Genomic DNA, 17200 nt, shown 5'->3' on the forward strand with positions numbered 1-17200 from the left:
GAAGCTTATCTCCTTTACATGCAGAAGTAGAGGCACTATTATGGGCAATGCTGTGCATGATTGAAAATCAGCGAAGAGAAGTAGTTTTTGCAACAGACTGTTTTGATGTGGTGAAGATGGTGTCGGCACCAACGGAACGGCCAGCATTTGCACTATAATTGGGGGAAATCCAGAAATACAGAGAGAAGTTCCTTTTTTTCAAACTGATCCACATACCACGAGCGAAGAACACCAAGGCGGACGCATTAGCTCACAGCGCTAGAGTCTATCCAGAGAATATGATTTATGTGAACTCATCTCCACCGGTTTGGTTAACAACTTCGGTTTAGGAGAAGAGGCTGTTGACAAAAAAAAAAAAAAATACCTGAATGGTTTCTTTTAAAATATATTTTGAGTACCCGAACTAAACTGAAACCAAACCGAAACCTGAACGGATATCCGAAATATATGAAATACTATCATATATCTAAATATAATATGTATATTTAGTCTTGTAGTAATCAAAATATAAAAATATAGAAATCAAATATATTAGTTATGTTTACACCAAAATAACCAAAATAACCGAAATATTAAAAAAAACTTTTAGTTATATTTTTCAAAATTAAAAAACGTTGTAAATTTTAACCAAATTTTATTTAAATTGAATAATTGTTTTAGTTTTTTTTAAAATTTGAGATAAATTTTGGGTACCCGAACCTGACTTTGATGTAGGAACAAGTGTGAGATTTCTTTCACGAGTGATGGTGGTGGTGCATTTCTAGCTGGCTGTACGTATCTCTCTAGTAGACTCGGTAGAGATGAATTATGGAATAAAACATAAAGGTAACCATGGAGTGAAAGACGCCACACAGAGGATGGAGAGCTCTGTGATAAGTCAAGGTTCTCAGCTTCAAAGGAATCGCACCAGAGAGGAAGAGAGAGCTAGCTGCGGCTAAGGTTTTGTTCTCTTAAGAAAACTCGGATATTTTATTAATCAAATGTAAAAAGTTACAAGCTGAGAAGGAACCTTATATAATAGTTCGACAGCTGGTGGCTTCTCTTGGACGAAAATGTTACAAAAGAAAATAACTAAGCTTAGAGCATCTCCACCCCTTAAACCCAAGTAGAAATTCTTAAATATATTTTAATATTAAATTTGTCATATATTTTAATATTAAATTTTAAGCTGCTTCTTCTAACCAATTAAAACATGACACTTAGCTAATAGACTCTTAAGATCCATCCGTAAGGATCATACCAACTAATCCTTAAGATTAAATGCATTTTTCAATTAAAGTTAAACCTACTTTTTCTCTAATATTCCCATACGGTATCACCGATGGAGGTGGTCTTAGCATTTTACTAAAGAGAAAAATTGGAAAACTACTAAAATACTAAGAGAAAGTTCCACAAAACAAACAATAAACTCGAGTAGTGGAGTATATACTTGTTTGGAGATGGGGAACAAGGCTGCTTCCCTATTGCCTTGCAAGACCGGCAAGAATGACACAGTTTGAAGCTTGAGTTGAGAGTAGTCGTTGCTCGAAGTTTCTTTAGTGTTCTTGGTTTCTTGAAAGTCTTTGAACTCCTCAAGGTTTGATCCTGATGTGATCTCCAAGTCTTGTATCTCTAGGGTGTTGAACTCTCGCTCCATTGGTGTTTCTTGGGTGATCTCCCCTTTGAGCAGCTTCTCCTTGAGTTCTTCATGCTCTATTGAATTGTTAAACTCCTCTCTTAAGCTCTTAGTGCCTGATCTTGTCCTTGATGCGTGTCTCATAGTCGGTATGGTGATCAGCTCTTTATCGGCTTGTGTGATGCTTGTCTCGATCTCCTCATCATTCTCTACCTCTTGAAAAGGTTCTGACCTCAGAACAGGATCTCCTGCATGGAAAGGAGCTAAGTCAGTAACATTGAAAGTGGGAGAAATGTTCATCTCACCTAGAAGCTCAAGCTTGTATATATGCATTTTCAAAATTCAAAACACAACGGATCTATATTTTTATTTTATTTTCTAGAGATAAAACAACGCTAGCGTAAAATGAAAAGGGGATACATTCACCTGACTATACGCCTAATCTCTGATACCAGATGATATAGGAACAAGTGTGAGATGTTCTTACACGAGTGATGGTGGTTCTTTAGCTGGGCGTACGGCTCTCTCTAGTAGACTCGGTAGAGATGAATGATGGATTGAAAACATAAAGGTAACTATGGAGTGAAGGACGCCACTCACAGGATGGAGAGCTCTCTTATAAGTCAAGGTTCTCAGCTTCAAAGGAATCATACTAGAGAAGAAGAGAGAACTAGCTGCGGATAGGGTTTTTTATCTTAAGAAAACTCGGATATTTTATTAATCAAAGATAAAAAAAACTTACAAGCTGAGAAGGAACCTTATATAATGGTTCAACAGCTGGTGACTTCTCTTGGCCGAATATGTTACAAAAGGAATAACTAAGCTTAGCGTTTTACTAAAGAGAAAAATGGAAAAACTACTTAAAAAGTTCTTGCAAAACAAACAATAAACTCGTGAGATATAATCCGAATGGAGGAGTGCAATTTCCACTAGTTTGGAGATGACGAACAAGGCTGCTTCCCTATTGCCTTGCTAGGCCGGCAAGAATGACACGGTTTGAAGCTTGAGTTGAGAGTACTCATTGCTCGGTGTTTCCTTAGTGTTCTTGGTTTCTTGAAAGTCTTTGAAATCCTTAAGGTTTGATCCTGCCGTGATCTCCAAGTCTTGTGTCTCTAGAGTGTTGAACTCAGTCAGTGGCTCCATTGGTGTTTCTCGGGTGATCTCCCCTTTGAGCAGCTTCTCCTTGAGTTATTCATGCTCTATGAGTGTGATCAGCCCCTCTATTGACTTGTTAAACTCCTCTCTTAAGCTCCCAGTGCCTGATCTTGTCCTTGGTGCGTGTCTCATAATCGGTATGGTGATCAGCTCTTCATCGGCTTGTGTGATGCTTGTCTCGATGTCCTCATCAGAGCTGAATTTGAGTGGAACCGAACAAAACCCGAACAAAACCCGAACAAAAAAAATATCTGAGTGGGTTCTAAATATCTAACATTTGGGTACCTGAACCAAACCCAAACAAGGACCCCAGTGCCCAGCCCTAAATGGATACATAACATGTTTAATTCACATTTGTGTTGCTTAATCTATTTGATAAACTCTTATTCACTTTATCTATTTGATTTGCTTTCAATGTTCAAATCATTAATGTATTACACCAGAGTTTTTTTAACATAACAAAATTTCATGTGTTCAAGCTCATTTTTTTTTTGTAATTAACAAAATTAGAAACAGCTTAAAACATTTGTATGATAAATATTTTAGTGAAATATTTTAAATCAATCTTGTCCTTAGGCAAAATACTACTCAAAGTTTGATAAATACTAGATGATTGCTCACACAATGCGTGAATTTTATAATTAGTGATATTTTATTGGTTTAAAATATTAATTTATGGTTATGATAAAATGATATTTTTTTGTTTTATATAGAATAGAGTTTACGTAAAAGTCAATAAATTATAAATGTGATTGTTAATATATGTCATGTATATTTTGATAAATAGAAACTTATTTTTTGTGAATTGAAAATTTGTTTATAAATTTGTGTTTGAAATTTTTCTATTTTAAAGGTAATATCTATACTATTAAAAAAGAAGCACTTTTGTGTCCAAACAGGATTTTCTTCATTCAAGATGATTCTGTTTTTGAATAACTGCTATTTTTATTGCCAAACAGATTAATTCAGTTTAATATTAATAATTTTTATTATATATATATAAATTTAATTCTAAAATTCAAATATTAACTGGGATTATTTTAGATTGCCTTAAATATATATTACATTATTTACCAAAAATAAAAAAATCAGTTATTATTGTCACAAAAAATAATAAATCAGATACTAATTTAGAATATCAATACTTTAGGAAAAATAAACAATTCACACGTAGAAAATAATGGTTATATGTGAAATATAAAATATTTCTAATAATGTAAATAATATGATATTTATGTTGATTATATAAATTATTTATGAGTATGTTTTATTTACAAATTAATAAAACAAATAATTGGTAAGAGTCAAATCTATAATTAAATATTAAAAATATATTTTAAATAAAAAATAGAACTGAAAATATAAATAAAAAATGGGTTAAAAATATTTAGATGAATATAATCTCTAATTTTGAATCATACATATATGATAAAAATATATTTTTTCATACCAACTGATAATAAAAAAATAATATAAAAAATTGTCACATAATTTTATTATAGATTAAATTTTAAATAACTATATCATACATTCTATGCCAAATAAATTATCATTAATATATCTCAAAATTTTAATAAATATTTATATTATACGGTAATATAAATAGGTGAGTAAAAATTACGCTTTTATAATCACGATTTTTTGGATTAATATGAACGAGCGGTTTAAAATTATATTTTTATAATTGTGATCATCTTTAATACTATAAAAACTTAAATCTACAAAAAATTATATCTACAAAAAAAATCTATCTACAAAAATATATATGTTTTACTCATTAAAAAAATATATCTATAAAAATAATTATATCTAAATTCGAAAATACAAATTATATTATAAGTAAAAAAAAATTCATGTGCGGATCCACAGGGTAGAATCTAGAAGATTTCTATAAACATAACAATCATCCGCTGTTACATGCAAATACATAAGCATGAATATAATGAAAAACTACTATTTATACCAAATAAATGTAAACTATCTCTTTTCTGTTCTTGAAGTGGTTTGGTCTCCTTTTTGAGTTATAAATAAATTAATATCTTACAACAAAAAATTCATTTGTTGATAAAGTATATTTGGTGATATCATCTTACAATAAAAATAAAATATGTATTAATATATTAAAAAGTTATAAATTGATAAAAATATATGAGACTAGTAAAAATTATTAAATTTACAAATCTGTAAACTTGCATATGTATACATATTTACTCTAAATCATCTACATTCTATAAATAAAAATTTCTATATAAGTAATAATATCCATCTTCCAATAAATTAATTTAGTTATCATTATATACTGTGAGATAATGGGCTTCATTATTCTTTCTATATGGCCCAATACGAATTCATGCTTCAGGTGGGCTCAAGTGTTTGCTGGCCCAAATTCCTTTGCATTACAAATTTTCTACGTTGAGTATAAAAGAAAAGCCGAGAAAAAAAGAACCCTAACATAAGAAAGAGAGAGTCAAAGAGCGTACAAGCAAGAGATACAGAGGGAGAGAGAGAGCAATTGAGAGAAGAGAGAAGAGAGAATCCAAGAGAGCACTAAAGGGAGTTCGAGTCTTCTTTGTGTTGTGATTCAAGTCTTCTTCTTATATTGTTCTATTCTGTTACTTGTACCTGAAACACAAAGAGAGCGCCGGTTAGTGCGTTTGTGTATTCTTTGATTGATAATGGAGGTTGTGAGAGACGGTTTCCACCCTAGACGTAGCGGTTTGAGGCCGTGAACTGGATGATCAAACTTTTGTGTCATTTAAGTTTCTAATTCATCTAATAGATCTAAAAACCAAACACTCAGGAGAAGTTAAAAAACCCAACAAGTGGTATCAGAGCAATCCAGGTTTGAGTGCTAGAAGGATCAGAATAGAAACTCGGTTATGACAACACAAAAAATGGAGGTGAGCATGTTCGACGGATCAGGTGATTTTGTGGTCTGGAAGAAAAGGATGCTTGCGTACTGAACCGTTCAAGGTTTGAAAGATGTTCTTTCGGAACCAACATCCAAAAAGGTGGATGAAAAAGATCCAGAGGCAGTGAAGAAAAAGAGCAAAGACGACGCTTCAAGGTTGGAGCGAGATGAGATGGCTTTGAATCTTATCTTCATGTGCGTTGGAGATCATTTCTTAAGGAAGCTAGACAAGTGTGTAACCGCAGCTCAAGCGTGGGCTACTCTTGAGAGGCTTTACATGGAAAAGACCTTGCCAAATCGGGTCCATTCTCAGCTTAAGGTGTATTCTTTTAGAATGCAGGATTTAAGATCAATTGATCAGAATGTAGATGACTTCCTGAAGCTGATTGCAGATTTGAGCAACCTCAACATTGAGATACCAGAAGAGGTTCAAGCAATACTGCTACTCAAATCTCTTCCCTCTAGGTATGATTCTTTAAAGGATACTCTTAAGTATAGTAGGGAAGCTATTCAGTTGGAGGAAGTAGCTAGTGCTGCAAAATCTAAGGAACAAGAGCTGTCTGAAAATGAAAAGCTTTCAAGATCAGATGGAGAAGGGTTATATGTTGAGGCTAGAGGCAGATCAGAAAAAAGGTCAGAGAATGGAAGAGGAAGGTATAAGAGTAGAGGAAAGAAAAACAACTAAGGTTGCTTTGTCTGTGGAGATGAAGGACATTGGAAACGGGAATGTCCTCATAGAAAGAAACCTGCAGATTCTGCAAATGTTGCGACAGATTCAAAGGAACCAATGGTGTTAAGTGTTAGCTCTCAAGATACTAAGAAAGAATGGATTATGGACTCAGGCTGTTCATACCATAGTACAGCAGACAAAGAAGTCTTGTTTGACTTCAAGGAGTTTGATGGTGGTAAAGTTTTGATGGCTAATAATACTCATTGTAATATCAAAGGAATGGGAAAGATTCGGATTCAGAATCCAGATGGTTCTGTAGTGATACTCAAGGATGTGAAATACATACCAAAGGTGAGTAGGAATCTTATTTCTTATGTGATGTTAGAGAAAACTGGTTGCAGGTATCACGGAGGTGACTTCAAAGTTCAGTTCTACAAAGGCAAGAAAAAGGTAATATCTGGAAAATACCAAGGTGGTTTGTATTATCTTCAAGACACAGTTTCTAAAGTTGACGTAAACGTGCAAAGAGCTGTGGTAGAAGTGAAAAAGGAGAAGTCAAAGAAGGTGACATTCAGCGAGAATCTGATTCAAGGAGCAACTCCTTATGGTTTTGAGACAAGGGATTCATCAGATCAAGGTGGAGACTCTTCTTCATCAGAAAAATCTGAGAGTTACGAAGTAATTGAGTCTAAGGAGAGCAAGGAAGAATCTGAGATAGTGTCATCACTCGATGATATTTTTGAAAGTAAGAAGCGGATGCATCAGAAAAGTGTTGGAGAAGAAGAGAGTTTGAGCAAAGAACTTGAGGTGAAAGATTTGGGAAAGTTTCTAAGATATTGGGAACGGGTTTATTTGGAGATAGAGCTAAAGGGGATGTAATTTTATCTACGGTTCACAAGAGTAAAAGTTCAACAGATTTTGTAACTGAAGCAGTACCTGGACAAAAAGCTCAGGTTTGCTGCGATCTTCTCAACCTAGTTTGAAGGGTGGTGCAGCTCCAGGTAACTCTATAATCAACATGGTACTCTCGCAGGAAGAAGAATATAGAAATGGTCGGTTTCGGAAATGTTCTTATGTCGATAAAGTAAAATCAAGATTGATTAATGGGTTAGAAGAGTTACCTGAGGTGGCTGGAATTACGGTGAGGACACTTTGATTCCAGGTGGAGCTGTTGGGAGATTCAAGGGAAGACAAGTTAGATGTGTTTTTTCATGAATCTGGGAAGCAAGTCGAGAGTACAAGGTTCAGGTTAAGGGACTTACCTGAGGTCATCTAGGTAGCTGAAGAACATGGGCTGTTCCTCGGAAGAAGCTGCAAAGAAGATGAAATTGAGACTACGGTTAGTTTCAGGTGGAGTAGCTGGAAGTGATTCATGAAGAGGTTGATTCAAAGCTCAGTGCACATGAGATGAATTAATAGGTCGACAAAGATGAATCAGGTTTTCTGAACAAGCAGCGAGAAGGTATGAAATCAGTAAATAAAATTTCATAGTGTCTCAGAGATATCTTAAGATATAGAGACAAAGAGAGATGATTCAGGTCAGAGGGTTACCTGAGTTTATCGTGACAGTTGAAGAACATGAGATGTTCATAGGAGAAACTGTTACCGCTGCAAATAAAGGATCGAAATTTTCAGAATTTCGTGAGTTGGTAATCCTAGAAAGGAAATCTAAAGTTCGTCATAGCAAAGAGATGAAGAGGAGTTAGAAGATACCTGAGATTTCAGAGAGTAATTGCGATAAGAGAAATCGCAGGAGATGCAAATTTCTGGTCAGAAAAGATTTGCATCTAGCTTCACTATCAGTAAAATCAAAGGAGTTAGAGCTCGGCGGTTTTAGTGGGAAAGGGTGAGAGTACCGACAGTCACCAGAGAAGATCGGTGAAGGAGAGATCATCGGAAATTGCAGAGATTCCGGCGAGATGGCGATGGTACAAAGGATATAGCAAAAAAAAAGGAAGGTGGCCATCACAGGATGTCCAAGTTATGGCATCTGATCGGGAAACAATTCAATTGACAGAGATTAATGGAGGATCAAGTCACTGGATATGCACAGTATCTCGATGGAGTTGGATTTGGGTGTCGACGATCTGTAACGTAAATGAAGAAGGAAGATGCTTATCGTGTTTTGGGAAAGAAAGGGGAAAGAAAAATGGGCCCAAGGTGGAGATTGTGAGATAATAGGTTTCATTATTCTTTCTATATGGCCCAATATGAATTCATGCTTCAGGTGGGCTCAAGTGTTTGCTGGCCCAAATTACTTTGCATTACAAACCTTCTACGTTGAGTATTAAAGAAAAGCCAAGACAAGAAGAACCCTAACACAAGAAAGTACATAACCTGCTCCAGCAAATTCTCCAAGGTCAAGCAAATGGTGCCGTGGACTTCAACAAGAAAATGGCAGAGATTAACAACAAGGTGGATTGCACTTATTCTGATCTTCTAACTCAACTTTCAAACCTGGTTTCCAAAGTCAAGACTCTAGAGAACAACAAGGGCCACTGCAGTTCTCAAACTCAAAGATCTTTACCAGGGACGTCAGTTGCACATCCAATAGAATACTGCAATGCAATCCTCTCAAATGATGAGAATCATGCTGCTGTCCAATAAATTGAGGATCTTCTCCATGGCAATGTCTCAAGTGCAAAACGCCTGACAAAAGATAATGAGGACGCCATTATCGATGAGTTTGAGTTCCTGTTCTGTGATCTCAATGCGGACATTGAGAAAGAAGGTGGACAGGTTTTAGCCAAGAAAAGCTTCCCGCGGTAAGGAAAATGACCGAGGGCTATGTACCGCGGTAAGCTTTTTAGCCGTAAAATTCCTCTCGCCTCGGCCAAAAACTTAACCCCAGGTAATTTGCACCCGATACTCGACCTTGGTCGATTTTGGTCGATCGGTAAGGGTTTTGGTCGATAATGGGCGTTCGGTAAGCTTTTTGACCGAGGTTTCTATCCAGCCGGTACGAGTTTTGGCCGAGAAATTCCCCCAAGCGGGTTTCACCATTTTTGACCCTTTTCTTCACCGTTTTCTTTTCTGCTCCTCTTCTTAAGCTCCAAATGGCTTCCAAAGCACCTGATAAAGACTTCAAAACATGCAAAACTCTTTGGGACCTAATGCAAGCCCTAAATCCTATTTTTATGCCTAAAGACTCAATTTACATGGGAAAACACATGATGAGGACTCTAAAATGCAATCTAAATGATGTAAAATATAGACATATCACCCGGTTTGGCTGCAAAACTCGTTTAAGCCGTATATGACATTCAGGTCGGGCAACAATAGGTCGTCTGGTTCTAGCGAGTTGATAAAGATGTGTAAGGCCCTCTTGTATCTATTTCTGAGTTGTTTAATCTTGGAGCGTGTCATGGCCCCGTCTTGGACTGATGGCATTAGCTCCGGTAAGGTCTTAGGGTCGATGTCCACATCATTCCCTCCCTCTTCTAAAGGTTTTGACCCCAAAACTTCTTCACCTGCATCAAAATAAGATAAGTCAGCCACGTTGAAGGTGTGTGAATTGTTATACTCACCTGGAAGATCCAAACGGTAAGCATTATCGTTGATCTTGCTCAAGACTTTGAATGGGCCGTCACCTCGAGGTGAGAGTTTGGATGCGCGCCGCCTAGGAAATCTTTCGGTCCTCATGTGTAACCAGACCCAATCTCCTGGCTCAAATGAGATGTCCTTTCGGCCCTTCTCCGCGGCCTTCTTGTAGACCTCGGTCTTCTTTTCTATATTAGTCTTCGCCGTCTCATATAACTTTTTAAACAGTTCTCCTCATCTTAATCCGTCTAGATTGGCTTGGTCTACTTTTGCTACAGGTCTAAGATCCACTGGAGAAAGAGGGTTAGTACCATAAACTATCTCAAAAGGAGATAGCTTTGTAGCCGAATGTCTTGCACGGTTATAAGCAATCAAGCCATGTGTTCATGTTTTACCAAGTGCAATCCTAAGTAATGTAGATAAATTTCGGTTTACCACTTCCGTTTGGCCATTGGTCTGTGGGTGACAAGTTGTGGATAAAAGGAGTTTGGTGCCTAACTTTTTCCACAAGGTACGCCAGAAATGGCTGAGAAACTTGGTGTCTCGGTCTGAAATGATTGTTCTCGGGATTCCATGTAGACGCACGACCTCCTTGAAGAACAAATTGGCTATTTGTGTGGCGTCGTTTTTCTTTTCACACGGTATAAAGTGGGCCATCTTAGAGAACCGGTCAAAAACAAAAAAGATAGAGTCCTTGTGCCTGATCTTGGGCAAATCTAAGACAAAATCCATCGAAATATCTACCCAAGGGGCGTTAGGTATAGGCAGAGGCATATATAAGCCGTGAGAATGTGACCATGATTTGGCTTTGTGGCACTGGATACACCTTGAGCAGAACCATTCCACGTCTCTTTTCATGTGTGGCCAATAGAAAAGGTCCATCATGACAGCAAGATTTTTATCCACCCCAAAGTGTCCCATTAAGCCTCCACCGTGAGCTTCACTAAGCACTAGTTCCCTCATTGATCCCTGCGGAATACACAAGCGTTTATCTTTAAAAAGAAAACCATCGTGTATATAGAAAGAACCTGTGGAGCCTATGCAGCAATCGTTATATGCTTCACCAAGCTCAGGATCAACTTTGTATAGCGCCTTGGTGTGCTCGAAGCCCAAAACTTTGGCCTCCATGGTCGCTATAAGGGGATGGCGTCTTGATAAAGCGTCAGCTACCACGTTTTCTTTGCCCTTTTTGTACTTGATTACATAGGGAAAGGTCTCTATGAATTCAAGCCACTTAGGATGCCTTCGTTTAAGTGAGGTTTGGCCACACAAATGTTTAAGGGTCTCGTGATCAGTGTGTATGATGAACTCCTTGGACACAAGTAATGTTGCCACGTCTCCAATGCTCTAACCAGAGCGTACAGCTCCTTATCGTAGATAGGGTAATTGAGGGTGGCTCCATGGAGTTTCTCGCTGAAATACGCCACCGGCCTCCTCTTCTGGTGCAGTACAGCTCCGATTCCTAACCCGGAGGCATCGCATTCCACTTCGAACATCTCATCAAAGTTAGGTAACGCAAGAACGGGTGCTTGAGTGAGCTTTTTCTTCAAGGCTTGAAACACTTCATCTTGAGCTACTCCCCACTTAAATGGAGCGTTTTTCTTGATGACAGCCGTGAGTGGTGCGGCCATGGTGCTGAAATCTTTCACCAATCGCCGGTAGAAGCTGGCTAACCCATGAAAGCTTCGAACATGACCGATGGTGGTGGGCGTGGGCCATTCCTGTATGGCTTTGATCTTCTCTTCGTCCACCTGTAGACCCTGTTCACTCACAACAAACCCTAAGAACACGAGTTAGTTAGTACAGAATGAACACTTCTTGAGGTTAGCATAAAGGCCTTCCTTGCGAAGTGATTTGAGCACTAGTTCGAGGTGTGTGAGATGGTCATGTAGGTTCTTACTATATATAAGTATGTCATTAAAATAAACTACCAGAAATTTACTTATATATTCTCGAAGAACCTGGTTCATTAATCGCATGAAGGTGCTAGGGGCGTTAGTTAAGCCAAAAGGCATGACTAGCCACTCGTACAAGCCTTGCTTAGTCTTAAAAGCCGTTTTCCATTCATCTCCTTCACGCATTCTGACCTGATGGTACCCACTCTTCAAGTCCACTTTGGAGAAGATAGTGGAGCCACTAAGCTCATCCAACATGTCGTCTAAACGTGGAATCGGGTGCCTATATTTGATGGTGATGTTGTTTATAGCCCGGCAATCCACACACATTCGCCATGTACCGTCCTTCTTGGGCACTAGGAGCATGGGCACGGCACAGGGGCTGAGGCTTTCTCGTATATAGCCTTTGTCCATCAAGTCTCGCACTTGTCTCTTGAGCTCTTTGCTTTCTTTTGGGTTCATTCGGTAAGCTGTCTTATTTGGTAATGGCTGGCCTGGAACAAGGTCTATCTGATGTTCTATTCCTCGTAGAGGTGGTAGCCCTGGTGGGATCTCCTTAGGAAAGACATCTTCAAATCGTTGAATTAAAGATTTTACCTCGGGTGGAAGTTCAAGTTCCTTTAAACCTGCACTAAGACATTCTTTGAAAAGCATTAATAACATAGTGCCATTGACACTCCAAACCCGGTTTAATTCTCCAGTAGATATAATGCTGATTTAGAAGACTTAGCCTCTTGTTGCATTCGGCTCTAGAGCTCATGGACCTCGGTGGGGGCTGAGTGGTGCTAGATTGTATTTGCAGCCAAGATGTGTAAAGCTGTAAAAGTTGGTGCGGCCATTGTGCAAGGTAGCCTTGTCGAATTGCCACGGCCGGCCCAATAAAAGATGTCCTGCTTGTATCGGCACAACATCACAAAGCACCTCGTCTTTGTACTTGCCCACACTAAAAGGAACCGTAACTTGTTCGGTTACTTTAAGCTCGGTGGCATCGTCAAGCCACTGTAGTTTGTAAGGCCTCGGGTGCTTGATCTCCACCAGCCCTAACCTATCTACCATAAACTTGCTTGCCACGTTAGTACATGAACCTCCATCGATAACAAGATTACATACCTTGTTGTTAATGGTGCATCGTGTGTGAAACAAGTGCTCTCGTTGGATCCAATCCTCGGGCTGAACTTGCACGCTTAGGACTCTTCTAGTCACTAGGAGATATTCACCAGTATCAGGATATTCCACATCCTCTTTGTTGTCCTCGGGATCCTCTTCGGGCTTGTCTTGCGACTCATATCCTCCACTCGGAGTAATGATCATTACCCTTTGATTTGGGCAGTCTCGTGCATAGTGCCCTTGTCCCTGACACTTGAAACAGGTTATATCGCGTGTTCTAGCTTGACTAGTGTTTTGAAACTTACCTGGTTCCGGTCAGTTGGTCTTTGGTGCCTCAGTGGGTTTTGATTTGAGACGTGAATCAGCTTCCACGGCCTTGTCCTTGTCAATGGTCCTACTAGAGCTGGCTTGCCACGGCTGGCTCCCACGGTTGCGGTTTGTTAATGAGGTTTTGCGCTTGATTTGTTGTTCCGCTTGAACTGAAAGATGTAATAATTTGTGGAGGCCACTATACTTGACTCTCTCTACTTTACGGGCTATTCTCTCTTGGAGACCGTCCACAAACTGAGCTATTAAGGCCTCTTCGGTCTCTTCAAGCTCCAGGGAGTTCATCAATTTCTCAAATTCCTCAAAGTACTCTTCCACGCTCCTTGTTCCCTGAGTCAGCTTACGAAAACGCTTTTGTAAGTCACGGTGATAATGTTTAGGAACATACCTGAGTCGTAAGAGGTACTTCATGTCGTGCCAAGTTTGTATCGGTCCAAAGACTTGGCATCTCCTCTCAGCTACGGTGCGATCCTACCATGCTAAAACATTATCGGTGAGTTGAGCCGCGGCTAAGGCCACTTTCTTGTTCTCACTATAGCCATAGCAGTCAAAGATGTATTCTAACAGCCGTTCCCAGTCCAAGTAAACTTCAGGATTGGATTTCCCTGTAAAATTTGGTGGCGTTAGTTTTATATCATGGTTAACTTCTCTCGGCTCTCGTTCACGCGGCCTGTTGCGTAGCAACGGGTCTTGTCATCTCGGTTGTCGCCTACGCATGGGGTCAGGTGGAAAATCCTCCTCCAGTTCAGGCATACTGTCTGAATCAGAATCAGGTGGAAGCTCCTCGGCCTGATTACGCACGTTCTTCCGAGCTTGAGGCAGCACATGATTCGGTGCTCGATGAGCTGGTGGCTCGAGCCTCGCAATATGGCCACGCGTATCCCTCAATTCTTCTCTCATGGTGGCTAACATGGCCATGAGTTCATTGTGTTGTTGTCCATTGGCGTGAGCAGGTGCGGCGTTCTCGGTGTTATCTCCCATGGTTTCTTGTAATCTCACAAAAACAACAACTCGTCAAAATAACAAAGGTATAATGAAACTTAAACGCAAGAGATAACTAAGATTCGAACTGAAATTTTTTTGAATTTTCTATTTTAATGTAAACAAAATGCAACGATACGAAATGGTATGAAATAAGAGGACTTAGACAACAATTTTTCTTTTTGATTTTCTTTAGGCGACAAGAAACAAAACAAGGAACTAATACCCTAGCTAATTTTTTTTTTTTTTTGCTTTTCTTAATAGGTGACTAACTGATCTAACAACCTATAAATGCGGAACCACGAAATAAGTAAAAAGGATAGGAGTAAGAAAACCGAAAGCAGAACTTTCGGCTCTGATACCAGATGATGTAAGAACCAGGGGGTTCTCACGGGTAACAAGGTGGTGGAGATGCAAAGCAGGCGGTCACCCTCTCTTTGACTCGGGTAATGATCGATAGATGGGGATCTGACACGCAGGCGGTCGCCCTCTCGTGTCGGATCTAGAGATGGTGTGTTGGTGGAGTGAATACACGACACAGAGGGGAGGTTACTCTCTGATACGGTGCAGGGGCTCACGCTTGCTTGAATCTCACAAGAAAGCAATGAACCAGATGAGAAGCCGCTTTTCAATAAACTTAGAAGAAAGTTCGATCTTTTATTGATAATGGGAAAAACGTTGGTGACTACAAAGCTGTGTGTGGGACTTTATAAATAGTCTATCAGCTTGAACCTTCTAGGGTTCGACTCAAAGAAGGAAAAGACTCAAAACGACAGGACTTTGAAAGAAAATAACAAGAAACTAACCTAGTCTACGAAAACATAAACTCATCGTTTCATTTAATACAAAAAATGGAAAATTTGCTTAAGACTCTTTAAACTAAACTACTGACGTCGTTTTGATGTGTTACTTAGCCGTTGTGGAGGCTGAGATCACCTGAAAGGACAATATAATAATTGAAAAGCTTACCTTGGTGTGAAGGGTTCCGGTTGGCCGCTTGTGTGGCTGTGGTGGCCGAGCTTGAAGCTATGGCGTTTCTGGCTTGGAACCTACTTGTAAATTCTTCTAAGTGCTTCTCCAATGTAGCTAAGTCCTTGTCTTCAAGTCCCCAAGCTTTTTGATGCTCCGTCCTAACTTCTTGGTCGTCTTGGTCTTTCTCGGGTCCGAGAGGTGTGTTGTGAAGCAGCTCCAAATCTGCTCGTTGGTGTGGCAAGATTCCACATTTGTTAGCTTCAGAATATGGACTTGGACGAGAGATTTTACCTTTGTTGGCGGTTTCCAAGTCGTCTGGTGGTTCTAGCCCGGGTGTCTTTAAATCATCGGCTAAATCTTGCATGGTCTCGGCAATCTCACTATCCGCTCGGGAAAACTTGTTTCTGTCTCGAGCGTTGGATTCAGCTGGTGATTTTGGTCGAGTGATGCCAAGTTCAGTACGAAAAATTCCATCGTCAAATTGGACTTGCCAAGGTGGTACTAATTTATCGGCTAAAATCTCTCGCGTCTTGGCCAAAGTTTCTCGCGTATCGGCTTTTTTTTAGTCATTCCTTAGTTCTTCAAGTTTTAAGCCTGAAAATGAAATTCTGCTCGGACTGTTAGCATTTAAATCAAAAATTGGTCGAGAGATAACCATTTTGGCCTGAAAGACTCGGTCGTCTGATGGGTCATTCCAAAATCCCAAGTATCCGGCCCCGGTTTGGCCGCAAAGCACGGTTAAGCCGTATATGACATTCAGGTTGGGTAACAACGGGTCGTCTGGTTCTAGCGAGTTGATAAAGATATGTAAGGCCCTCTTGTATCTATTTCTGAGTTGTTTAATCTTGGAGCGTGTCATGGCCCCGTCTTGGACTGATGGTATTAGCTCCGGTAAGGTCTTAGGGTTGATGTCCACATCAACTTTGATACTCAACGAGTTGTGCTTACTAAGGTAGATGATGAAGTATCTTATCCTTTGAAGCCTCCTCTTGCTGAATTTTGTGGGGTTATATCTGATGATTCTGATGAGTTGAAACAATATGAGATGAGGTATGTGGGGAGTATTGGAACTATAGAAGAAGCTCAAACCCTTGCATCTGTTGAGAAGAAGAAAGAATCCTTAGTACGAGCTGATCTTGAGTTTGAAGGAGATTTCTTTAGTGATGATGAAGATTGCTTGGAATCTCTATCTCCTACACCAAGTGAGAAGGAGATCAGCAGCAACAAAAGCAATGGTTCAGGGTCTCAAGACAAGAACCCAACAAGCACCAAATCATTCACTCTTGGGTCCTCTTCTCAAGTCTTAACTCTCACTCCATGGAAGTTTGATGGTGGATCTGTGGAATACAAGGTTAAAGGCTATGGAAGATCAAAATGTTTTGCTAAAGTCAAGGCAATCCTCACACAAGAACTCATAGACAAAGGGTCATCTGGTGTCCAAGAGCTGATGAACAAGGACCTCATGCTTGAATTCATGGACAAGACAAGGAGCATCAAAGCTCCTCCTCCCCCCCCCCCATTGAGAAACGAGTATAAAGTCAAACTTAGAGACTTTAAACAAAGTGCTCTTGGAAAACACCCCAAGCTTATCCTTGTACATAGTTCTTTTAATCTTTTCTTTTCTTTCTTTTTATGTTTTTGGATCTTTTGATGGTTTTGTAAGGTTTTCTCAGTTCCCAGGTAACTTTTGGAGGCTATGGCTCAAGAACAAAATGAAATGAAGCTTGTGAGAAGGCTGAGAAAGGGAGTTCAGGCCAAGCAAAACCCATCTCCAGTGATGTCTAGCCTCATCTGGTGCAGATACTCACTCCACCTTTGCATAAGAACCACCCCAGGTATCACTCCAAACACTTGTAAATGAGCATTCAGCATTTTTCATTTGTCATTTGCATTTTGAATTTTTATTTTTCCTCTTTATCATGCTTTTATAACACAGGGGAATGTGTTATCTAAGTGTGGGGGAGGGGTTTTGTGTTTACTAATCATGTTTTGTCTTGTTCTTATTTTGATTTGCATCTTGAGTCTCA

At 39.3% G+C, this 17200-nt stretch overlaps 1 protein-coding gene across 5 annotated transcripts; it reads right to left on the reverse strand.

The window, feature by feature from the left end:
• Positions 1-8461, reverse strand: LOC112086025. 5 transcript variants are annotated; one of them, XR_002899252.1, is made up of 7 exons: positions 8218-8461; positions 8065-8147; positions 7903-7959; positions 7614-7662; positions 7473-7519; positions 7288-7377; positions 1274-1863 (listed from the first exon to the last, which is right to left on the reverse strand). XR_002899252.1 is itself a non-coding variant. In XM_024154826.1 (6 exons), exons 1-6 carry the CDS (start codon positions 8315-8317, stop codon positions 312-314), a joined length of 867 nt encoding a protein of 288 aa, XP_024010594.1. In that variant the 5' UTR covers positions 8318-8461; the 3' UTR covers positions 1-311. The 5 variants fall into 5 exon arrangements, 2 of the variants coding, with proteins under 2 accessions (XP_024010594.1, XP_024010593.1); XR_002899253.1 differs by lacking the exon at positions 1274-1863 and adding an exon at positions 4937-5392; XM_024154826.1 differs by lacking the exon at positions 7288-7377 and adding an exon at positions 1-338 and having other exon boundaries at positions 1430-1863; positions 8065-8461.
• Positions 8462-17200: the final 8739 nt, after the last annotated feature.

This window comes from Eutrema salsugineum, unplaced genomic scaffold, assembly GCF_000478725.1.
Source record: "Eutrema salsugineum unplaced genomic scaffold, Eutsalg1_0 scaffold_24, whole genome shotgun sequence".
Lineage (NCBI taxonomy): Eukaryota > Viridiplantae > Streptophyta > Magnoliopsida > Brassicales > Brassicaceae > Eutrema > Eutrema salsugineum.

Bases quoted from the DNA above. Each gene is read 5' to 3' on its own strand.
- LOC112086025 (XM_024154825.1), bottom strand. From the start codon at position 8,317: ATGGCCACCTTCCTTTTTTTTTGCTATATCCTTTGTACCATCGCCATC. The intron at 7,960-8,064 runs GTATCTTCTAAC...CTTTATTTGCAG, and splicing joins ATTACTCTCTGAAATCTCAG to CGGTAACAGTTTCTCCTATG. The intron at 7,663-7,902 runs GTAACCCTCTGA...TCTTCTTTGCAG, and splicing joins AACTGTCACGATAAACTCAG to CTTCTTCCGAGGAACAGCCC.